The 24,884-nt window shown below is 43.6% G+C and overlaps 3 protein-coding genes and 1 long non-coding RNA gene across 6 annotated transcripts in view; 2 read left to right on the forward strand and 2 right to left on the reverse strand.

The window, feature by feature from the left end:
- The window catches only part of LOC101759658, a 15,627-nt gene extending 7,137 nt beyond the window's left edge, over window positions 1-8,490 (forward strand). For both annotated transcript variants that reach the window (XM_004974886.3, XM_022828636.1), the window contains 2 exons: window positions 3,485-4,020; window positions 7,688-8,490. In XM_004974886.3, coding sequence (XP_004974943.2) covers window positions 3,485-3,543 — 59 coding nt within the window. In that variant the 3' untranslated portion in view covers window positions 3,544-4,020; window positions 7,688-8,490. The remainder of the gene's footprint in view (window positions 1-3,484; window positions 4,021-7,687) is intronic.
- LOC111257988 lies at window positions 11-3,476 on the reverse strand. Of its 2 annotated transcripts, none has more exons than XR_002678614.1 (3): window positions 2,387-3,476; window positions 2,020-2,124; window positions 11-1,637 (listed from the first exon to the last, which is right to left on the reverse strand). It is a non-coding gene; the product is annotated as an uncharacterized LOC111257988 (long non-coding RNA). The 2 variants fall into 2 exon arrangements; XR_002678613.1 differs by having other exon boundaries at window positions 11-1,012; window positions 1,463-2,124.
- Window positions 7,147-8,490, forward strand: LOC111255657. Its single transcript, XM_022828637.1, has 2 exons — window positions 7,147-7,278; window positions 7,691-8,490. Exon 2 carries the CDS (start codon window positions 7,949-7,951, stop codon window positions 8,405-8,407), a length of 459 nt encoding a protein of 152 aa, XP_022684372.1. The 5' UTR covers window positions 7,147-7,278; window positions 7,691-7,948; the 3' UTR covers window positions 8,408-8,490.
- Window positions 8,491-8,600: 110 nt separating this feature from the next.
- On the reverse strand, window positions 8,601-13,239 carry LOC101758716 (mitochondrial uncoupling protein 1). Its single transcript, XM_004974884.4, has 9 exons — window positions 13,016-13,239; window positions 12,321-12,563; window positions 12,143-12,221; window positions 11,692-11,822; window positions 11,500-11,598; window positions 11,315-11,419; window positions 11,111-11,185; window positions 9,152-9,238; window positions 8,601-8,973 (listed from the first exon to the last, which is right to left on the reverse strand). Exons 1-9 carry the CDS (start codon window positions 13,079-13,081, stop codon window positions 8,953-8,955), a joined length of 906 nt encoding a protein of 301 aa, XP_004974941.1. The 5' UTR covers window positions 13,082-13,239; the 3' UTR covers window positions 8,601-8,952.
- Window positions 13,240-24,884: the final 11,645 nt, after the last annotated feature.

The following is a 24,884-nucleotide window of genomic DNA, read 5'->3' on the forward strand; positions in this document are numbered from 1 at the left end:
ACACAAATTACCTGCTACAGATGGAGGCCCAAGACCACTGATAGTAACATGCGAAGGAAAAATTGTTATGGTTGGAGATGCATGAGCAATGGGGCCTATTTGCAATTTATGAACAATTAACAAGCAAATTGAAATGTGTCTCTAGTAATCATTGATCTCACCAGCCAGATAACACCAAAGCACTGGATCATTTGAGTATGCTCGTCGTTAACAAGCAGAGCTGAAGGTTGATAAGGCAATCTTCTTGCTGTTTTTTTTAAAATGCCATATATGGGTTTCATTTTTGCAAACTTACCCATGGATTATTTTACAACCAGACAACACCATTTCTTCTGGTGACACTAATTTGACAACCGAAATAATTTGACATCCCCTGTCCATTAATCAAAATTGTCATAGGTCTGAGAATTCACCTGGGAATTGAAACAACATCAAGTCATGTAGTAACTTCCTGAACTCGTAATAGACAAATACTGCTCTGGTCAGTCAAATCAGAGGGAGACAGGGACTATCAATTTGCTAAGGGATGAAAATTAAAATTCAGTGCATTTACCATCATTTCCAATGAACTACTTAGCCCAAAATTCCTCCAAACCGGACAATTGTATAGTATAAGATGTATATGTTTCATTTTAGTACAACATTTGAAAGTGTTTAAATTGTTTAATTTTGGTCTTTCCAAGAAAATATTCAGTTCCTAAAGAGGACACTAACAGAGTCATCAAATGTTTATGTTACCACTTGCATCCCTATTTACTAATTATTACGGCAGCACCTGATTATGTATGGCACACACTGCAAGCAAAGATCATTTGCACAAGCTTACAAAGGTATGTTGGGAACACAGATTGCTACTATGAAAAAGAGAAGCTGTGAATAGCTCTAAAAGCATTTGATTTGTTACAATACAAGAGCTAGATTGATGGAAACTTGTGGAGTAGCATCTTACTCTTTTGCCATTAGCACCAGAAGCAAATTGACAGTTGTCATGAGACCACTTGAGCCCACATTCCTGAAAAATGTGTGGAAACATGGCATTAGTAACATGAAGCTGCAGTAAATTTATGCAAATATGTACATGCATCAAAATTGCAATTTTGATATATATGATGTGATATATTATCTAGAGATAGGAACAGCTCACTTAAGGTTTATGGCAAAGTTTGCTAACTGCATGTCTCAGGCATAGAAATCATGCTGACAGAACTAAACTCAAAAACCAATACTGCCCTTTGAATAATATAATTGAATAACTCGGTGGCATAGAAACCAAAAATAAGGATCTGCTGAGTTCATTTATTGAACTTAATTCTTACTATGAGCTTCTATCCTAGCTCAACTCTTTCTGCTGGCCGTGCTACTCAATAAATATTCACTTGATTTAAAATTAAGGGCTGCTAACATCACAAAGACAAGCAAATTTAAAAATACCAATGATATTGACCAGCACATCTATACATACCAATCGAATATGAAGCCACATGCTCGCATCAAATACCAAGCAAATTATTTGTACGATCCTTTATTGTAGTTTTATTTCCGTAGCCAGGAGGGAGTAAAGAGTTTTTCAACAAACTGATTTACTGCAGCCAGGAATAACTTTCCATTACCTTATGAATGTGCTTAATTTGGTTTATCTGCAAAACAACATATATAAATCCTATTTACTCTTAGCTGACTTCAACTTAAGTGTACAAACATGTGAAGAACTAACAAAGCAAAGGGAAAGCTGGCCTATCCCATGTATCTGTTTTCTATATTTGCATACAAATTCTGCTCACGCCCAGTGATGCTTGCTTCAATTTTTTTCCATTCTAAATAAGTGCTAACAGGTACAAGCATCCTTGCCATACTGACGAAAAATATTTAACATGGTACAGATTTACATGTAAAGCTAGCCATTTAACTATGCACAAATGTCCATATATAATGATCAGGTTTGTAATGAGAATAATTATCAAATTTTATCTAAATTATCACATTATGGAGCACATACAAATTCAAAGAACATCCACATACCATCAACCTCACGTCTTCTCCCAAAGCTCCATTCCAGCATCAGTAGTGAGCAACTTGGAAAGGTCAGAGGATGGCGTTCACAACCATGTCAAGCTGGTAGAGTTCCTGCACCGATGGAAAGCTTGGTTAATCAATCACAGGACTTAGCAGGGGTATGTACCCTGATTTGGCATTATGTCAAAATAATCAGAACAAATCATATACAAAGAACAGTGACTTAGCAGGGGTATGTATCCTGATTTGGCATTATTGTTGGTAATTTTGAAACAGAAAAAGGCATTATCCACAGTGATATTAAAGAAGTAATATCAAAAAATTTGAGCAGTATTGTATAATGACTTGACAATCTTCAGGTAGGAATCAATACCTGTATGATGATTACACTGATTTCATTACTGAAATCCCTTGGCAAATCCCTCTGCATCTTTCTTTCCTTTTCTGCAAGCACATCCACAACAAAAGACCATGCTGTTGCTGCCCAGTGCCCAGAGCACATCCGGCCTCGCACAGGAACTTTCCTGCTGCTGGGAGAAATTAGGCCTCGCACAGGAAGAAGACAACATCAGAGTTAGCACGTATGGTGAATTGGTGGCAGTAGCTACCAATTTATGTGCTGCAAAGTCATTAGAACAAAGGATCTTCGGGGAAAAATTAAAATAAATAGTGCAACAGTTGAGAGCTGGATCTAAGAAATTACTGATATGAAATATAAGAAATTAACTACTGTTAAAAAGTCATCATACGTGTGTCCTAGCAAACAATGGAACACAGATATGGATAAGAGCATGAATAATTGAATGAAAAAAAAAACAATAGGGTAAAGTAACAGAATGGATTAGGGGCTGCCCGGATCTAGAATCTTAGCAAATATAGTGGCTTAAAATCGAAATTCTAAACAAACAAGTAACAAAATCATGTAGTCAAATGAATGGAACATGCAGAGGGCAGTAAAGAAATAGAATGCGGTGGTACTCACCTGCTCCAATTAGCAAAAGGGATCAGTAATTCCTTGCCACATATTCAGAGAGTTTCTATGAAAGTTCTTTGTATGCGCCTTCAGATGATGAGATGAAATCTTGCTAATATTTATCATAAAGAGAAGAAAATTCCTCCTCATTACACTTACGAAATTTCCTCCTTACTACTCTTCTCATTTTGTTGGTACTAGCAAAATTGTGTACGTTGCAATGGCATAATAAATAAAAATGTTACATGTGCATGCATAATTCATGTGAAAATGGTATCATAGAGGGGATACAAATGACAAGCATGTAGATAATTACTGAAATGTGTAAGTGAAATAAGACAAACAGTAAATCCCTAAGGCAGGGTGGATAAATAAACCAAAATTTATAGGCAAAGTAGTGGTGATGGTAAACAAACCATCATCAGCAACTCAAATGTTTTAAATAGTAGAGATAGAGATACTAAAAGAGAATGTGAGAAAATGGTTTGTTTTTTGCAGGCCACAGAAGGTTCCCTGCACTTCAGTATAGACACTATGTCCGGCACGTACCCAATTGATCATTATCTCTCACTACTGAAAGTTGGTGGCATGATGGTCCTTCTCAGCTTCCCTAGTGAAATCAAAGTGCAAGCTGCAAATCTGAATCTTAGTAATGTTTCTTTCACATATATTGCTGGCCAAATCTGGAAGGAAGAGGCAACAAAGGGAATTGAGATGCTTAACCTGATGTTTTACATGTGCACGGTGTCTATCAGGTAGCGTAACTGGTGGTACAAAGGATATCGAGGAGATGATCAACTTCTGGGCAGCAACAAAAATATACCCGGAGGTTGATATGATCAAACAACTATATCGATGTGGCCCTTCAGAGGCTTATCGACCAGGATGACAGATACCCCTTTGTAGTTGACAGAGAATCTTTTCAAGTACTGAAGTTATAGATTTAGATTTAGGGACACTGACAGGATGCATGGAGTAATAAGTGAACTCTTAAATGGAATACTGAAGACTGGAAGACATCTAGTACATTGCCGGTATGTCTCCTTTCTATTGTTGAGTATATTTGCTCCTGTACTTAAATATTGAAAAGTGCTGACTTTTTTGTAATTGCAAGAGTTAAACACCTATTGATACTTTGCCACAGAAATAGATAATCAAACAGAAATCTATTGGCCAGAAAGCAAAGAACTAGAAATTAAACACACCACATGATGAATAATCTCCTGGAGAGAAATCACCAGAGTTATTTCCAGCATTAGTGTGTGTGTGTGTGTGTGTGTGTGTGTGTGTGTGTGTGTATTGAAGTTGGATAAGAAGCAAAATTAGCTTTAGGACTACCAAGAATATAATCTCCTGCACACAGGAGAACACCTACTGTTGAGCTCTGGGTACTGACATTAAGAGTTTAGGTTTCAGACTTTTGATAAATAATATTAATTTCAATTCTGATATGATCGAAAATGGATTATTTTCTGCGCAAAGGCTTGTATTTTATATTCATTAATACCTTTAGCATCTGGTAAAACTTTCATCACCCGTGTTTGTTTTAAAGTGGCAAGAATGTCTAAGATAAATATAACCAGGATATTGGCATTTGAAATGCAATCCCAAATCGTGGCACACTTTTCTGGAAACGAAGATGGTTATATTCTACACATAAGCCTGCTTGATGACATAACAAGCAAGCTCTATGGCAGAAAGAAACTGAGACTGGAACGATCTAAATTCCAGAAACTGATTACTTCATTCTCATTGCAGCCACTTCATCCTATTGTGTGGCTCCTTTAAGCGGGCAATGAGATGCTTCACATTGAAACCCAATTGCTGTAAATGCTTGGCTTTTTTCATCAAACGTGCAATTTCAGAAGCATGTGTATCACATGATGTCTTAAGCACCTCCTTAGCCAAGTCAACTAGCAAAAACCATAGCCCAATGTAAGCTAGATCTCCTAGAGCTTCTTTGTTAACAAAACCTCTGTAATGTGGTTTCTGGGGAATGAGTTGAAAGAACACAGGATACTCCCTCATGGCTGCTTCAGCGTAAGGGTCATTGAAGCTTTTCTTCAGGTTTTCTCGCTTCCTTCCACTTAAATCATCTTCATCTGCACTTTCCTCCCATTGTGAGAGGAGCCCAGAGCAAACAAACTCTTCTAGTTCTAGGGCAAGTTGCATATCTTGATCTTTTGGATCAAGGTCACTCTGTTCGTCGTCATCATCCAGATTTATTACTTCACATTTATTCTCATGCTGTTCAAGAACAATGCATTCATCATCACTGTCAAGTAGTGCCAATTCATCAAATTTCTTAGAGTTAGAATTTGGATCTTCTTCAAGTACAGTGTACTTCTGACCTTCCAATTGCAACGGATTCCTTTCTGTGTTACTTCTGACTTTGCTTTTCTTCTTATTATTACCCCCATCTTCGGCAAATTTACCTCCTCTTTGTTTCATCTCCTTCTTCCGTTTCGCTGAAGTAGTTCTGCTGTTTTTATCACAAGCCCTAAGGCCAAGGACAATCACCTTTGTTTCGTTATCATGACTTCCCTGATCTATCTGCCCCAGCTGCTCTTCTCTGATGCAATTGTTGTGTTCTGTCCAGGTGGCTTCTGTAAATTGATCAAGTGCTGGCACCAGAGCACGTTTCTTATTTACATTCAGTTGCAACGAACTAGATCCATTTTCATGGCCTCGTACCACCAAGCAACCATATCGATCATCAACTTGATGCCTGTAGAACTGCCCACTGCTGCACCACGCAACGTAATCTTCACTCGGCATCCCATATCTACCGACACCTGGTATCCACATCTCAATTCCCTCAAAGTCAAACTCACCAACAATAGACACAGGAGCAGCCTGATCATAGCCAAACTGTCTCGCAACAAGGTGAGGATTGTACAGTACCGAATTTTCCATGTCATCACCATGAAACCCGGTCAACACTGTTTGGCTGATAACAGCAATGTAATCCAGCAACCACTCCGGCTTAGCTTTACCTCGACAGCTTACCAGAACAGTGTCGACCTCGAACCACTTGGGTCTCATCCAGTTCAGGGAGTTGTGACGATAGGGCCTCCAATCGAAACATCCTTCTTCCTGCAATATCTGTAGAGCCTCCTCGGGTATGGTGGTCCTCTTCCTCCGGGTCCAATACAATACCCGGACATTGGAGACAGGGAACTGCGGCGCCTTGAGCTGCGGTGGGCGCAGCCTCACGTAGCGCTCCCACAGCCACACCTGCAGCAGCCAGAGCGGCGCCCAGACATCAACACGGCCACTGACGCCATTGGTCGCAGCCGAGACAACAACCTTATCCATATCCGCATATAGATTCGCCACCATGGCGGGGCCAAGGGAGATGCGCTCGCCGAGACTAAGCCTCGCGGCAAGTGCCAAGGCAACCTCCGGCAGCTCGGCACCCCTCGGGCGCATCCGTGGCGTGACAAAGAAGGCGAGCCAGTATGCGAGGAAGCCGAGCCGGCGCAGGTCGTCGTCCTCGCCTGGGCGTATACCGCCGCCGTTGAACCACTCGAGCCACACCTCCAGCGACACGCGGCGCGCGGCGCTGGCGCAGGGGTGGAGCACCCTGATCTTCTCCCTCTCGACGACGAGGCGGGCGCGGAGGGCGTCCTCCTCCGGCGTGAGGGCCCGGTCGAGCGGCGCGCCCGCTGGGGTCAGGCCGGCAAGGACGAGCGCGTCCTCGAGGGTGAAGGTGGCCGGGCCCGCCGGCAGGCGGAACGTGTGGGTACCCGGGTCCCAGAACGAGAGCAGGGCGGAGAGGGCCGCGCGGTCGGGGGCGACGGCGGCGGTGGTGGCGGCGACGGCGTCGGAGATGGCGGACGAGGCGAGCGTGGGCGCAAACACGGGGTCGCGGAGGGCGGCGGCGACCCATGAGGACCAGCGCGGGCAGGCGGTGAGGTAGCGGAAGGAGAGCGTCGGGACGGAGTGCGGCGGCGAGGAGGGGGGCGGCGGCGGTGGGGTCGGGGTGCGTGGGGCGAGGGGGAGGGGGAGGTAATCGGGAGGGTCGGGATCGTGGAGGCGGTGGCCGGTGGAGGCTGGCATTTCTCGGTCGGTGGGTTGGGATGGCCTGCCGTGCCGGCGGCGGTTGGTAGGCAGATTGGGCGGGGAGTCGGGAGACGGAGGGAGGGAGGGACTGGGAGTGGGAAGGCGAGGGGTTTTGGGTGGGTCAAGCATGCCACGTCGATTTGCTCGTGCGCGCGCGTTTTTGCCGGGCGCGGCACCTTCCCCGCCAATTTCCCGCGCCATAAATTCGCCACGGCCGTCGCTGCGAGGTGATCTGTATTCAGTTCAGATAAAATTTCTTAGTTATAGAATGTTTACGATTTATTTAGGAGTTCAGTACAGCGTAGCTGAATAAGTTGGAAAAACAGAGGGCATGCCAAAACCTGAATTTTCGCCCTTCATATTCTGCTTGTTTCACTGTCAATGCAAGCCATGTTATTCTTTTTTTCATGGCATCTGCCCTGATCACATCACCTGATGTCACCTATTTTTTCACACATGCTGTAAATATGCAACAACCTATTCTCTACTATACGAAATGGTGTACCTTTACTCTTGTATTATTGACAACATTATAATAATCTACAAGTTGCCACCTAGTATTTCTGTAGGTTTGTTTCGTTTGCTGAGAGCGCTAATCCGATTACTATTTGTATTTCTGAACGGGTCATCAAGCAGCAGAGAAGGCAGGTCATCCATTCCAAGATCATCGCTGGTCCATGCATGCAAATCAAGGAGTATAGTATATATTAATTAGGAAGCTAAGCAGCCGCAGGATTCCCGCCGGCGGGTATCACGAGATGAGATTGATATCGTCTGCTAGCATTCCGCGCTAGCTTCCTGCCTTCACCTATAAATTCTACTCCTGACCAGCAGCATTATCAAGCAATCTGATTACACCCTTCCACACGAATCCCTTCACTCCATCCGCCGGCGGCCATGGAGATGGAGTCCACCATCATCGTGCCCTCCTCGTCGTCGTCGTCAGTCGACTCCAACATCGGCCCCATCGCGCTGTCATCCGACGACAGCGGCGGTGACACCAACAGCAACCGGCTGGCAGCGGCGCGCAAGCGCAAGAGGCTGGGCCCGACCTACAAGCTCTGGGGCTTCGGCGACGAGCGCACCATCCTCATGGAGCTCGCCGCCGGCCTCCGCGAGTCCGGCCGGCTGCCATTGCCGTTCGAGCTCCTCCGCACCCTGGAAGCCAAAGGCGTTCTCAACCGGCGGAACGTCACCCGCGAAGAAATCAGCAGCAAGCTCCACGGCCTCAAGACCAAGTTCCTCTCGGCCATCAACAAGGGCGGCCCGGGCCACAAATCCCGCGACCAGAAGCTCTACGAGCTGTCCAAGGAGGTCTGGCCGGAGTTGCTCCTGAAGGCGCCGGAGCTTATTTGATTTCCCTTCTCTATTAAAGTTACCAATTATCAGTTGCCACAACTCTCTTCGGTTAAATTAAAAATGCCTATTTCCTTCATCAATTGTTCTAGGAAACATATTCAAATGGTTTCGACGCCATTTCTTTGGATTTTCTTCAGATTTGTGTGCCTTTCCATGGATATTGCATCAATATGAGTATTATTGTCCTATATGCAATCCTTATGGTTTTTCACATACATCTGAATGCGTAAACTTAGTGACACGTACTTGTCTGTTGCTCTCTACAATATATCGACACTGAGTGGTTCATAATCGATCTGTGATACGAGATTACAACTTGCAATAATCAAAATACAGCATGAGAATGAGAGCGTATTGTCCTATGTAATCTAAATGACAGACAGATGTGGGTGTAGTATGGCATGGCTGCCTCTCCGTTGGTTGACAACATGGGACCCTGTAGCTTTTTCCTTAAATCATCATTAAACCATGTATATATATAATGCTGGCCATGTATGTCATCATCCACTTGTCCCGCATAACCCCTATTGCTGGCGTCAACATTACAGAAACAATCTTCTAACCTGTTTCATTCAACAAGACGAACACGAAGAATCAGCGGTTTTCTGCATTTCACAGGAGCAGGAAAGGAAGAGCAAGAAAAATAGTCCTTAAATTTAAGCCTTCAGCGATGAGACTAGCACTTGATAGTCCTTCAATTTTAAGCAACATAGAATAAAAGGCATCTGCATGTTTTGTTACCTGCTCTAGAGTTAGGAACATTATCACATTCCACGACCCAATCCGACAAAAGTTTGCGATGAACCCCTTGTAGAAAGCACCAGGTCCCTGCAGCAAAGAACAATCAGTTGTGAAAATGCTCGATTGGTGATCATTTGCTGCAAAACATCTATATGATGCAACATATTCTAAATTAGCAGATAGAAAAAAACCACTCCACAACGACAATGCATCTGCACATCCAAAACTAGATCAGCGAGCTTCCACAGTGGGGGTCTCCCCTGCTGTATAGTTTTCAAAAAAGATCAGCGAGCTTAATTATCCTGGCTTAATTAGAAATTTTCTACCAGGTGAATCAGAAGGTTTTGTCAGCAATCAATAAAATTTACCAAATCACTAGTCCCAAAGACATAAGGTAAGGCATAGGAACTAAGGGTTCAAACAGAAGCCGTGTCCTCTGTTACAAAAGTCGCATGTGAAATTCGTGACTCGCTTCTGCCCTTGCTAAAACTTTGCCAAATCTCTAGTCCCAAAGACCATGGTCCGCATTGCAGTGTTTTACCCATGGATGAATTTCATACAATCTTTGCAAATTTAATTTATTTCTACCATTTTAGTTGCCAACGATGAATCAGAATACAACATTGCAAGTATCAGCAGGGGCACTAATGATGTTCACCCTTTGGAACTTCTCAAGAAACTTTTCAAGAACACCCTCCAATCCCTCAGTCAGAGTCATGCTGCCAATGGCAATCAGCATTGACTGCATAACTTCACTTACATGTTGCCAGCTTAAATCAGAAGGTTTTGTCAGCAATCAATAAAATTTACCTCCAAAATACTATATAGTCCAATAATACCAAGGGAAGCTTATATCAGAATAAGTAAATCAGCGAAAAAAAACTATCCCCAACCCAACTTCCATCAAACTGAATGAAATATAAATACCAGTAAACTAGACATGATTTCAACAGATTCTCTAAAAATATATTTACAAACAAAACCGTTTTAGATGAGCCAATACATAAGGTAAGGCTTAGGAATTAAGGGTCTCTATTACAAAAGTCACATTTGAAATTTGTGGCTCACTTCTGCCCTTGCTAAAACTTTGCTGAATCACTAGTCCCGAAGACCATGGCCCATCCCATAATGTAGCTGCATTAAATAGATGGCTCCCTACCCAATACCTAGTCAGTTTTCCTTGCTAAATTTTCAAGTGGGACTAACACTGGAGTGCAGGTTGAGTCACATAGAAATTGCAGCAGAAAATTGTGCAGTGTTTTACACTTGGATGAATTTCATACAATATTTACAAATATAATTTGCTTTATACCATTTTAGTTGCCAACAATGAATCAGAATATAACATTGCAACTATCATCAGGGGCACTAATGATGGTCACCCTTTGGAATTTCTCAACATACCTTTCAACATCACCCTCCAATCCGTCATGTCACTACACTTACATGTTGCCAAACTCTAGCATGCCAAATCCTAATCGATTTGATTTCGGACTTTAAAAGAGTCGTGCTAACACATGGCAGTATTCCTTGTTTTAGACTATGATTCAACTGAAAGAACATTTTCTGAACATTGCAATCCCAGGCTTCAACTATAAAGACCTGGCAATATTCTTTACAACAATTCACAGACTGAAATCTAATACTTTAAATGTAAATATTGCAGCATAAAATGAGTGGCTTATATTTATACTGTAGTGGCAGTCAATTCTGTTGTGGCCAGTAACAGATTGCTCAACTGAATCGATGGTCAAAGCTCTAGATATTGACATGGAAGACACTTAAAACTTCAAAGTGACAGGGGTTCAGGCCAGATGGATATTGACATGTTGGATGTATACAGGATGTATACACAATGGAAAGACCTCTTATGCTTGCTACAAGTACTAAAAGATCTGTGGTGCCCAAAAGTAATAGACCGAAGAAATTAACAGAAAAATCAGGGAAAGGATTTCATACATCATTCTTTAGTGTCTTCGCAAAACAATCAAGTGTACTTCTGTACGTTGAATCACCCATCATTCTTGATTTCACCTAAACAGAAATCGTGCAAGTTAAATTGGGAAAACACAAGGCATACATCCAAGCAGGGTTCAGAGGAGCTAAAGATATATTGCAACTGGGAACTCGGTAGTGTGCCAATCCAGAATTTGCTGAGCATACCACATCCACTGGAGAGCCAATGCAAACAGCAAAAAACCCAGCACCAAGTCCAGCTAAAAGATGGGTAAAAACGTTATCAGTAAACCCAGGAAGTTTTAGAAACATCTGCATGAACAGAACAAAGGAATGAACAATGATAATGAAAGACAATGCCCATCACAAGACAGAAGAGAGTCAACATGTACCTGTTTGAATTCGTCGTAGCTGGCCAACTCAGCAGCATTAATTATGGCATTGCGTGCAACATTTGGACCAAGGCCAGTCCACAAAGCTCCAATACCTTCCTGTAGATACGTAGAATTTAAGGAAGGATAATTACAGAAAAGAAATAACCATCTAAACTAAATGCCCATGATCGCCATGATTGTTGAAACAACCTGTCGGATTATAGTAGCATATGCATTAAGGGCTCCAGAATAGTTCCTCTTTACAGTGTTAGCCTTTCCATCAGCTTGCAATCTAACTTTGACAAGATCAGTTGGATTTGCCACAACAATTGCTATGACACCTGAGAATAGACAAAAAAAGAAATAATCATTTAGCAAAATGTGCTTCTCCATATGATGTGAAAAAGGGAAGAAAGCATTCACTTGTGTACATGGTAAGCCTGACACTGACACAAATCAACAAAAGTCAGCCATTATTCGGAAATGGAAAGTAAATAAATATAAGTTATGGTTCACATGATTTATGCTTCACTGGAAAAGTAGTAAGATGTCATGTCATCATAATAACTGAGCAAGCGCTATGCGGAAATTAAGAGCTAAGATGGCCATGTTGCATTCTGAAAAAGAATTGAACTTGTCAGAGTTGAAGTAGAGTACCAACCAGTGGTGAGAGCAGCAAGAATCTTGCTTATTAAACTGACATCACCCACAGCAGTACCCCCGACGAAGAAAGCTTTGACCTGCAAGGGAAGAGAAGGGAAATTCGCTTTGTTATTGTGAGGAAGTCACTTTGAGTCAGAAGCAGGAGAGAAGGGCGTGAATGTGGGAGAAGTACAGACAGGCTCATACAAGCCGACGCGGAGGCCACCATAGAGGAACTGTCGGTGAAGGCCAGGGATGATTCCCTTCCAGAGTGCAGCCACCCCTTCGTCCCTGGCGATAGACAGGATTGTGGCCAGCGTTCCTCCAGCACTGGCAGCCCATCCTGCCCCTGTGGCTGCAGCAGCAGGTGGCAGTGACTGGGGTGCCTTCCTTTGCAGCTGAAGGCGCACTTTGGCTGTGTCCAAAGGAATGGTGCACACCTGATTATACCATTGGTAAATCAAATACAAATCGGAACCCAAATTATATCGGCTTATGTTATGGATCCATCGTCAACAGATGCATATATACTTGGGTTGAATGGACCAGAGCCAATTCGACGAAGAAACAAACTAGAATGCAAATACCTATGCTGGATCCAGTAGCCCCAAACTAAGTCGCAGTATGGACAAAGACAGACAATACGACACTAGAAATCCTAAAAAAGAAAAAAAAAATTCCTCTTCGGTCGATCCTTGCTACTACCATTGGTCACTACAGTCCTTGAATCAACAGCTACTTACTACTAGTGCAGTGGTGCTGTAGGGAGGGAATGGAGCCGCCCCAATTTGGCTGAATCCCACTCCGCCTCCCAGATGGATCACGGATGCGATGAGCGAGCTAGTAAGGCTAGGAAAGAAGAAAATGCGGGGGAGCGGCGGGCGGGTAGTACCTCAGCGAAGCAGGCGGCGAAGGCGCTGCTAAAGAAGACAGCGGCGAAGGCGGAGGCCGTCGCCATCCCCCACTCTCGCCGGCGGCGGCCGCTCCGATGGTGAGGTTTGGTCAGGGCCGAGAAGAATCCAGTACGCAATCAGTGCACTGCAGTGCGGCGGGGGTTGGTTGGCTTCTTTTTTTTTAGACCAGGGTTGGTTGGCTTCGTGGACCGCGGCGCACACACAAACTACTACTGCGCTGGAAGTAGTAGAGTAGAGTAGATCCCACTCCCACTCCCAGACTCCCAGAATGCTGTGCTGTGCACGTGCCAGATCCAGATCCAGAGCCAACACCAAAAAACTCCAAAAGGTCAAACGTTGGAATTGGAACACCAAATTTCAGACACGAATCGGGATGTGTTTCGCACGGGTCCTAAAAAGCTAAGCCCTTGTTCACTTCCCACCAAACTCCCAACTTTTGCACTATGCAAAAAGAAGATTCTTGGGAGTAACTAAACATGGCCTAAAATTCGAGTCCAAAATTCTTTCTTTACTGCATCATTCAGACTGTCATTTCAGATTTTGTACGTGGTGTTCCTTGGATGTTACATTGAATGATTTTGTGGTAGATTGAGTGCCCGGTGCAGCAAACTAAGGCCTTGTTTAGTTGCCCAAATTTAGGATACCAAAAATACTGTAGCAATACTGTAGCGTTTCGTTTGTATTTGTGAATTATTGTCCAAATATTGACTAATTAGGTTCAAAAGATTCGTCTCGCAAAATACAACAAAACTGTGCAATTAGTCTACATTCAGTACTCCATGCATGTACCACAAGTTTGATGTGATGGGGAATCTTCTTTTTGCATAGTGCCAAATTTGGGATTTTGGAGTGAACTAAACATAGCCTAAATTGGAAGAACCACGCCAAGGTGCTGTGGATATTTCTAGCACAAAATATTGAAGAAATAGTTTCGACGTGCTAGCAGATAATGTTCTAAGGTAGTCTGAATCCACGGACTAAACTTTCAAAACTAGAGGGCATGACCTGTATTTATAGGCTCGGCTCAAGAGCCTGACAACTACTAGCCAACTAGATGGTAGCTAAGGGTACAACCAGATATTAGTCATAACAACTCAGCTATTGCTCATTAACACCTAAGACACAACTTCTAGAGCAGCATAGTAGCTTCAAGCAATATAATGACATATGCCATGATGTCATAATCTTCTTGGCTAAGTTAACTCTTTATGAAGTATGCATTAAAAAGATAAAACTCAAATTGACTTCTTATTCTTGATAGCAAAATTCACATTTACTTGTAAGCTCGATAGTTTTTGAATTTCTACTATGATGTCCCTCCCCTTCTTGATTGGAACTCAACCTCAAGTTATCTTTTCTTGATTGGAACTCAACCTCGAGTTATCTTCATAAAGTGCTTGTTCTAAATGATAGAGTGATAGATCAGCCACATTAAAAGTGCTAGAAACATTCATTTCCCTTGGTAGATCAACTACATAAGCATTATCATTTATCTTCTTCAAAATAAAGAACGAGCCATATTTTCTTTGCCTTAATTTCCCATTGACTCATGCTGTTGGTGTTTAGACTCGGTAGAGGGATGCCCGTGGTAGTGTTTTGATTAGTGGGGCTCGTTGAGATCAGGAATTCGAAGGTAAACGCAGACACACGATTTAGATAGATTCGGACCGCTAGATTGCGTAATACCCTACTTCTTGTGTGTTGCTTTGGAGGAGGTCCCTGCCTCACCTTATATTGCTGGGGGTAGGGTTACAGATCGGTTGATTTACAAGAATACTAGTCGGATTCGATTAGATGAGTTCTACTCTTATTGCTACGAGTACTTTTCCTAATCATAGATAAATTCTCATCTTGCCACGTAGAATACGTCGTCTAGCGTCATAGTCTCTATGTCAGATACATCTTGGTGTCCAACCCTGTATTTAAAACTGTCAAAACCTTCTGGTGGGCCCATAGATGTATATAGGACAAGCTTCTGAGTACTTTTTAGTCAAATGCAGCAGTTCCGAATACTTTTGTAGACATTACCGACTAGTCTTGGTCCTCTTTGAGTACTTCATCAAGTTGAGTTGTCAAAGGTACCCGAGCACTGCCATGCAGCTAGAATGTGCTCAAGCCTCATTTAACTTAGTCTTGTATCCTTCAATCTTGAATTTTTATATGGAAATGTGACGAAAGTCGCACTCCATATGGAGTAGCTCCCGAGCCTTAGGTTGAATCGAAGAATCAGGCTGAGGGTCAATTTGGAATTTGTATCACTTTCCCCTTAAAAACCCAGAGAGAAAAACTTCTTTTTTATCGATGGGCACGTGGCACACAGCCCCTGAGCCGTTATCCGACTAGTTAGGTGGGTATAAGGGTCAACCTCTGGTCAACGTGACCATCTTAGAAACGAAAATCTTATCTCTTCCGAAATTAGAGGTAACTGCCAATCAGGTGTCGCGAAATCTTCGGGTCCGTTAAACCTGAATATTCCTGTATTCTTGCTGCTGTTACTGCGCCACGATTATAAATAATGGAGGAAATCATCCCTTCCATTTTACCTTTGCCATATGCTCTTTCAACTTCGACACTGTAGCCCTAGCACCACTGCTGCCCGATTCTAGAGCGCTAGCGCCACCATCCCCCACCACTTAGCCCCTGAGCGTATGCGACAGAAAAAACTCATGACAACCAGGATGGGGAGAAAAGCTGCTGCTGTGAAGCCCATTGTGGAGGACAAGAAGAAGAAGGCTGACAAGAAGAAGGAGCTGCAACTGCCAGCGCAAGTATGGGAAGACAGATCAAACCGCGCTGCCAACTCCTGCGTGTGCTTAGAAGCGATCATCTCTGAAGGAGGAAGAGATCAAGGCATTGGTGACAGCCAATCTGCTCCAAGATCAAGATTTCATCAACTGGAGACCCGTCTTCGGCAACCCATGGTCATTGGAAGAGTACCTAGATGAAACGGTAATCTTCGCTCACTTCATCGAGTGTGGTCTTGCTTTGCCTGCATCCAATTTTTTTCAGGGTCTGCTGGAGTATTACAAGAGCTTGTTCACCTAAACCCCAACGGCATTCTGCATACTACTATTTTTGTGCATCACTATAAAGCTTTCTTGGGGATTAGGCCCCACTTCCAACTTTTCCGGAAGTTCTTCAGTGTGAAGCCGCAACCTAAGAGGGAGCATACCCAAGTAGTTAGCAATGCTAGAATTTAGATGAGGGAGAAGCTCAGCAGTCTATACTTGGACTACGAGCTTATAGATTCACATGCCACATGGAAAGAGAAGTGGTACATTGGCAACCACGATCCCAAACTCCCTAAGCTAACAGGGCATCACCCTACTTGGAACCACCAGTGGCTGGATGAGCCAACTCACGGAGACTGCCTTCAACTACCCGAGCTCCTGGACAAAATATCCAAATTGAAGCAAGAAGGATTGACTAGAGTTGGAGTAGCATTCAGCTTCATGAAGCGGTGAATTCAGTCCCTGCAACAGCAATGCCACTAAGGCTACGAGTACTTTGGTGATAATGACCCATCAAGATTGTCTCCTAAGAAACCCAGAACAGACGAGATTATGGTTAGGTTGAAACGGATGGTCAAGCATGTGGGCGAGATCCCCACCATTGTGCGAGAATTCTGCGCTGCCAACCCGCCAAAACCTGTAAGTACCCGTGGGCGTAGCCCCCCGAGTACTTATTTTATGGTATTTGGGTGTACTAACTTGTCTTTCTGTGCTGGAAGATGTCGATTTGTACTACTCTGTTCCTCCTCCTAGATCAGAAAACATTTGTGAAGCTGCTCCTCGTGTTCATACAGCAGAGAGCATGGAGAGTGACGACAAGGAGGGAGAATAAGTACTCGAGGCCTCTAGCAGCTTTAGTTCTGATGCTGCGGAGGATTTCGAAATCAAGGCCTGACCATCTGATAAGGCTGAGTCATCCTCTGGATCGACGAAATGCACAGATGAGGAAAATCTTGAAGCTACAATTCCTCCACCACCGAGGAAGAAATGGTCCGTCGCTGCGAAGCGGGCCGTAAAGAAGTCTGTCACCACAGAAGATTTACCTCCCGCGGCAATAACTTATGAGGAAGGACAAGATCCTGAGGATCGAGTACTCCTAGTAGGTAATTCCAGTACCACCATGTCTACTCAAGATGGCATTGGTGGTTTGCAGAACTCGAAGAGGTGACCAAGGTGGAGAACGCGACTGTTGAGGCCGCTCAACATAAGCTGCCGCCCATCAAAGAGGTGATTGAAACTGAAGATGATCCATGACCTCTTGTTGCTAAGGTGGACCCTACCGGTGCAAGAACTATTCAAATAGCAGAGGCAGTGGCGAAGGCTAGCGATGATCATGCTGCATCCATTCAAGCCGCATCAAATAAATTGTCTTCAACTATCAAGCCATTGCGCCTGATAGGGGAACCTTCTCTGAAGCTGAGGAGAGCCACAAGGTACGCCTTACTACTCCTTTGAGTACTAATTGTAGCTCATGATCAACTTGTTTTATGTCTCTAAAACTTTGCCTTATGTCTGAAATCTTCTGATGTGGAACTTGGAGGGCCTAACCTGAAGCTCGTGACTGATGGTAGTAGCCAATTGGTCCAGGATGTTTCGCTGGCTCGAGCAAGTTCATAGACAGAATAACGCGCTGCGATCATAAGCAATCCAGGTGATGTATCTCTTGTAGCAGCATTGATGCAGGATGTTATATCATCATTGACTGACGTTGTAGTGCCAGCCCCCGAGCAACAGATGCCCAAAGATATAGTGGCAACTACCTCATGTACCATGGTTACTCTCGTAGCTCCTGACCAAAGGTTGAAATTGAAGCGGCGGGAGTACTAGAAGTCATGGCTACCGACACATCTTCTGAGTCGGGTCCGTCAACAAGACTTGTCGTGGTTCCACTCAGTATAGTGGATTCTAAAGCTCATGCAGATCCACTAGCAGCTGGCAAAATTTGTCTCGAAGATATCCAGTTAATCGATGACCCGTTGTTGAATGTGGATATGGTAACCGGGATGATGGAGATGCACCGTCATAATGGTGCCTATGTAGAGGTAAGCTTGATTCGGCTTGTTTCATCACTTGTAATTATGACGGTGCCTATGTAGAGGTAAGCCTGATCCGGCTTGTTCCATCACTTGTAATTATTATTTAGTACCCATACACACGGAGAGGGAGTACTCCTGTAGACTACTGATGAAGTATGACAGACAAGCCGCTGAATATCGGAACCGTATCTAGCAGCTAGAGGAGGAAAAAGACCGTCTCAAGGGGTGCAACAAGTCGTTGAACCAGCAGATGAAAGGTAATTGCTCTTCTTCCTTGGATCCCGGGTACTGATTTTGTTTGTAATACTAATCCTCTTGCATATTATTTGTGCAGCACTCGAGAAGTTGAAAGAAGATCTCCAAGGACAAGTCACCGATTGGAAGAACTCTTACTACCGAGTGACAGATCAGCATGGTAAGCTGGTAGCATTATATGAGAGCCTAGATCATCACCTGAAGAAAGAGAAAAAGATGGACAAAGATGGTGAGGTCGACTTGGTTAATGCCATGAAGACCATTCAGGAGCGCGAAGTCGAGCTGGAAGCTGCAAAACATGCTCTGAAGGAGATTTCTGAAGTAGCCCAGCCGATAGCGGAAATGGTGGAGCCCGTAGGGTGTAGAGCCCCGCCCGCTGTCCGAAGTACTCAAGGACGTGCCGGCGAGATTCACCAACTACATTTAGAAGATGGTAAAGTCTGTCTCCAACCAACTACTGAGCTTCGTGAAGTCCTTCTATCCTCAAGCTGATTTGGCTCTTGTTGCTGAGGGAATAGCGGAGGACTGCTCGGACGAGCTCTTTCAGTAGTACTTGCAAGAGATGGACCCCATCATGAAAGAAGTATCGAATCATCTAGACCTTGAGTAGTTCTGTATTGAAAACAAACATTAGTTCTTGTACTATAAATATCGTATGAATGCTTTGAAATGTAAATAATTCCAAGTCTTGTTGCAATTTTTGTTGTTTTTGACATTTTATTTTAGTGCATCTTATGATCTCCCTTGATAATTGCTCGTATGGTAGATGTAAGTGTCTACGCACACGGGTTTTTTGATGAGCCTCTTTAGATACACAATGTAGAGTACTTAGGATGCAACTCCTTTCTGGAGAGCACGAGTACTCAAGGCATCTGGCTAGTCAGACCTCTTGGGCGAGTAGTCTCTTTAGGGTTTCTACGACTAGAGCCTATATTCACAACCTCTCTGGGTTGTATAGATGTTGCGCTCTAGAAAACCTGGAACTGCAAACTTGTTATTACAAGTCGCGACTAGACAAACTTATCTCGTAGATAATATCTTAGGTAGTTTAGTAAATTCCTGAGGTACAGATGGCTTTATTTCTGCAAGCCGCTAATGGTCAGTTCCGTCCATGAGTTAATTAACTTATGAATGTTTACTGCAGACTTGCTTTTGCAAGCCGGCGTTTGGACAATTTTGTCTAGTGAGTGGAATAACTTATCAAAGTTTTGCAGACTTGTCATTACAAGCTGCAATTTGGGCGATTTTGCCAGGGAGCTGAATAGCTCTGCGAACTTGCTTCTGCAAGCCGTATTTAGGAAGAAATAAGTAGTTGAATTTACAACAAAAAATATGACTTCTTTATTGAATTATAATTTCTACAACTAGGGCTGATGGCCGATGTACATGAATATGTAAACTAGGGATAAAATCGACAGAGTTGCTTGATGTTCCACAAGTTGTTGACGTTTTCACCAGAGAGATGTTGGAGCTTGTACGACCTAGACCCAGTGACCTCGGAGATGATGAAGGGACCTTCCCATGGTGAGTTTAGCTTGTGCAACCCCTTGGTGTCTTGGATACGCTTGAGGAGCATATCACCTATATTGAACGAACGTTCTTTGATGTTGTAATCATGATAGCGGCGGATTCCCTCAAGGTACCTTGCGAATTGGATGAGTGCTGCACAGTGAGCCTCTTCGAGGTTGTCTAAGTCTAGACACCTTGTTTCTTCTGTTGCACCCTCTTCATACTGCTCGATTGTTGGAGATTTCCACATGATGTCGGTACAAAAGACAACTTCGGATCCGTAGACTAGGAAGTAGGGTGATTGCCCTGTAGACTTGCATGGCTGGGTACGGAGCCCCAGAGGATATTGGGTAGTTCTTTGAGCCACTTGCCCCCTTTCATGTTTCCAATATTGTGCAACCTTTTCTTGAGAGCTTCCGATACCATCCTATTAGCGCGCTCAAACTATCCATTGGCTCGCGAATGAATGACAGAGACATAGTGGACATTGACCCCATTGTTCTCGCAGTAATCCCAAAACTCATGATTGTTGAAATTGGAGCCCAGGTCTGTGATAATGCGATTAGGGAAGCCGTAGCAGGGAACGATTTCGTTAACTAAGTCGAGTACTTTGTCTGCCTTGGGGTAGGTTACTAGCTTTACCTCGATCCACTTGGTAAACTTGTCTATTGCCACCAGTACTCGGTTTTACCCTCCAGGTGCCATAGGCAGTGGGCCAATCATGTCAAGCCCCCAGCATGTGAAGGGCCAAGAGGGTGGTATGGTGGTCACTTGTAGGCAGGGACTTGCTGTTGTTTAGCGAAGAATTGGCATCCTTGGCATTGGTGGACTAGTTCCTCGACGTTAGTGAGAGCTGTATGCCAATAGAACCCTACTCTAAAAGCTTTACCCACGATCATTCGTGAGGATGCGTGGTTGCCGCAAATACCTTTGTGGATTTCCTCCAATATGTCCTTGCCATCTTGCCGCGAGATGCACTTCATTAGTGCTCCTGATGATTAAGGATGGCAACGGTGTGGGGTCGGATCGGGTGGAGTGTTCTAGGCACCCAAAACCTGAACCTAAAACCCGAATCTGCCCTGAACACCAATTCGGGTGAAAATCCATCCCCGAAACCGAAACTTGCGGATCCCCAAAACTCGACGGATTAACCGAAACCTGAGCACGAGGGCATTCAACGATAACTTCCCCTCTTCCACAGCAGAATCTTTTTGTCCCCTTTCCCCTCTGCCCCAACCCAACACCTCGATCCCCATCCCGTCTCCGGCGAATTTGTGCCGAACGGCCATGCACAACTGCTGATAGAGAGGAAGCAAGCGATGATGCCACCGGTCATGGACGAGGGCTACGCAAACTGCCCAACTTAAACTGGCTTAAGTGCGCCTAATTACTATTAGAATAACAATTATCCAAAACGCACTTAAAACAGTGTAAGTCCGGTAGTCTGTCGAGGGTTCACAGAACTCCTCGAAAACCTCCACGGTATATTCCATAGCCATACATCAGTATCGCATCCACGATGGGATAGCATCAACAAATATTACATTTTTATATACATACCCGAGGAACGATTTATTACAAACCATAGATCGAAGGAAACTTAATAGTGCAAGTTAAACCATTACTAAGAGTTTAAAATATAAACCAGTCCGGGGCAAGTAATTAAACATCTAAGTTTATTCTGGGGTATCATGAGACTCATAAGATACCCTAGTTCTTCGGAGCTTCGTCCTCGGTGGGTCCCTGCTGGGTTTCTGAAAACAGCAACAAACGATCCCCTGAGTACGAAGTACTCAGCAAGTCTAACCCGTCTAACCAATATAAATACTTTTTTTATACTGTATGATAGCTTTATGGTGTATCATCTGACTCACATTTTGTAGAAAGAGCTTACTATAAGTGAAACCTTAGTTTTATCTTTTATTTCAGATTGAGTTTGTTACCTGACCAGTCTAGATGATGAAATATTTTAGCAACCACATGGAACTAAGTCATACAACATATTTATTCAAAGCAAATGGTTCCCTTCTCTTCGTTACACTACGATGCTTAAACAATGATCAAGTGCACTCATATCTGAGGATTGCGGCAATCCGAACCGATTTACATCCTGCAGGAGATACCCGACCACCAGCTATGTACAACTACCCAGGTTGCACATAACGACCTTTTGATTAGCTGTACCCAATGATCGGAAATATGACTACTCGAACCCAGGGACGCACCCCCACATGGGACCCCACATCTGGCCTGATCTCCATGTGAGTTTCAGGCTATGCCCCTGCCCTTCCACTGCACGCCAAGCACGGGTATGAAATATTTCCGATCAGAGAGCTAACTAACCTACCGGGCTTGCTGGGTCCCATATGGTAGTAAGTAACCAGGTAATATCACTTGATCACTAGTTAAAACAACGAACGGTCCTTAATCAAATTAACCGAGTAGACAGAACTATGGAACTCAAGACTCCTTTCTTGGTTCCATCCAAACTTCGTCCACTATCTTCCAAAACAGGTCATTTCCTTGATATACATATGTATGACAATGTTACCTTAGGTTGCTGAGTACCATAGGTACTCAGAAAGGATAAAGGTAGCGTGACTATGCTTTGCTAAGCATGGGATACTTACTAATTATTTGGAATAGGTGGCAAAGATGTCCTTAATAACAAGGTTGGATTATGCATAAAGTAAGTTTTCAATCAACTCCTAGACTTAATGCATTCATAAAGAAAATAACCAATAGTTGGACACATGAAATAATAACTCCAAAAGTAGATAGGCTTAAATGCACCGGGGCTTGCCTTGATCCACAAAAAAGTTAGCGTCTTCAGACGACCCTGCTTCACAAGGGACCAACTCGACAACCTCCTCAAACTCCGGAGATTCTTCAGAAATTTCCAGAAATTCCACTTCTTGAGCTTCAGTGTCTACGATAAAGTGCATGCATGAGTCAAAGATGTAACTTTTTAAGCACAAGACTATACAACTTCCTTCATGATAAAGTTGCAAGCCAAAAATGTCTTAGACAACTTAACTTCATGATAAAGTTGCAAGCCAACAAAACTCTACCCATAACGACTAACCCACGATTTAAACTTCCTTTATTTATCCCATATTAGGCTTTTCTTTTTATTTTTGAAAAGCATTTAAATTAATTTCTAATGTAAAATAAAACTTAGAACTATAGATTAACATTTATTTGGAATTAATCAAAACATTTTTCAGAATTTTATTTATTTATAAAGCTTAAGCATTTACTTAAATATTTACTTAAGGAAAAGCATTAAATAAATACTTAATCTTTATCTTTTTATTTAAATACGTAAGTCTTTTCTTTTATTTTTGAAAAGCATCATAATTATTTTCTAATCTTAAACTTCTAATTACTATAGATTATGGTTAATTTGTAATTAGAAAAGCATTATTTCATATTTTATGTATTTTGGAATTATTAAGTATTTATTTAATACCTTTAATTAAAGGCACTAAATAAACACCCAAAATTTTTGTATATGCAATTAAGTTTTCACAATTTTAAAGTATAAAGGAGATTAAAAAAAACCTAGAAAAAATTATTTCACTATTTTTTGGTACTTCTAGAATTTATGGTGAATTAAACATCTAAAAAATCAATTTCAGCTACTTAATCGCTAAGAGGAAATTCTCAACATTATCCACTCCCTCCCGCGAAAACTTTTCTTACTCAGCCCCTGCCTACCCCCTGCGACTTACCTATGGGTCCCAATGCCCGGCCCTCTTCTACCTCGCGCCAGGGGCAGGGCACGGCGGTAAGGGCGGCAGCTCACCGGCGACTGCCTCCCCTGTGGTGTGGCCAGGCTGGGGGGGGGGCATCCCCAGGCCACAGCGCACCCATGGGTGGCAGCGGCCTCCTTGGAGGCGGCCTGAGCCGGCCCCTCCACGGGCGGCGACACCATGGCCGGTGGCCGGCCGGCGCAAGGCCTGGCAGCGGCGCAAGAACGGCCTCCGGCGTGACCTACGGCCTCTACACGACCTAGCTATGCTCCGAGGACCAAATAATCAAAGGGAAAGGGTCGGCACAAAGGAGCTCACCGAGAGGACAGTGGTGGTGGCGGGCGGATTAAAACGGCGGCAATTCGGAGCTCGACGGCGAGGAACTGAGCAATGGTCGGTCTCAGGGCGTCGTGGCGAGGCTAGAGGGGCTGTTGATGGGCGGTGGCGTGAAGGGAACGGCGGCGGGGGTGATGGCCGGCGATGGCGCTGGCTCGCTCGAGCTCTGTTCTTGCCACGGTGAAAACTTACGGGGGGTAGAATGGATAGGCGCGGGAAGTGACTTATACAAATTTTTACCGCTGCATGTCGTCCACCTCGGCTTGTGGCAGGTGTACGTGGATGCCAACGTGGCTCAGCTCGTCGCGCTAGCCGGTGCTCTGAGATGCCGCCGGTGGCACGGCTCCTCCCCTGTTTCTCTGCTCTGCCTCCCCTTTTTTTCCTTCCTTTTTCTCCAATTTTCGGAGCCAAAAATCTCTAAAATTTTGAACCAATATCTCAAATCCTTCTTAAGAAAAAGTGTAGAGGACACCAAGGACAATATTTTTTAGATTGGCTCCGAGTCAAGATTAACACTCTAAGATCGAGATTTTTCAGCCCAAAGTTCGGCCAAAATACACTGTAACTGAACCTGGAAGATTCAGTTTCGTCAGGTTCCAAAACAGGGACTTCTACCCTATGTTGAGCTCAATTTAAATTGCTCAAACTCATTCCATATCATCCACCTTTCACCTATCTTTGTTCTCCAACTAACAAAGATTCCATTTTGCACAAGAACCCATATAACTTTTACACTGTATTTTTCTGAAATTTGCTCCAAACATTGCTAATCGATGCTGTTTTTCAGACTTCGACGAGAAGGCTGAAATTTGCGTATCTTGCCTACTTTGAGCTTCATTTTAAATTTGAATTCCCCACTTTCTCTGGCCAACAATATTCATTGAACTCTTTCATAGACCCTATTTCACTAATATCCAAAAACATTTGCTCACTTACATGGAAGAT

Source organism: Setaria italica, chromosome VII (assembly GCF_000263155.2).
Source record: "Setaria italica strain Yugu1 chromosome VII, Setaria_italica_v2.0, whole genome shotgun sequence".
NCBI classification, from domain to species: Eukaryota; Viridiplantae; Streptophyta; class Magnoliopsida; order Poales; family Poaceae; genus Setaria; species Setaria italica.

What these genes read in the sequence shown, in the direction of transcription:
- LOC101758716 (XM_004974884.4), bottom strand. Translation starts at nt 13,081, where the DNA reads ATGGCGACGGCCTCCGCCTTCGCCGCTGTCTTCTTTAGCAGCGCCTTC. An exon ending in TCGCCGCCTGCTTCGCTGAG is followed by an intron (nt 12,564 to 13,015) that starts GTACTACCCGCC and finishes TGGTATAATCAG; the next exon opens with GTGTGCACCATTCCTTTGGA. An exon ending in TGTTCCTAACTCTAGAGCAG is followed by an intron (nt 8,974 to 9,151) that starts GTAACAAAACAT and finishes TGAATGAAACAG; the next exon opens with GTTAGAAGATTGTTTCTGTA.
- LOC111255657 (XM_022828637.1), top strand. Translation starts at nt 7,949, where the DNA reads ATGGAGATGGAGTCCACCATCATCGTGCCCTCCTCGTCGTCGTCGTCA.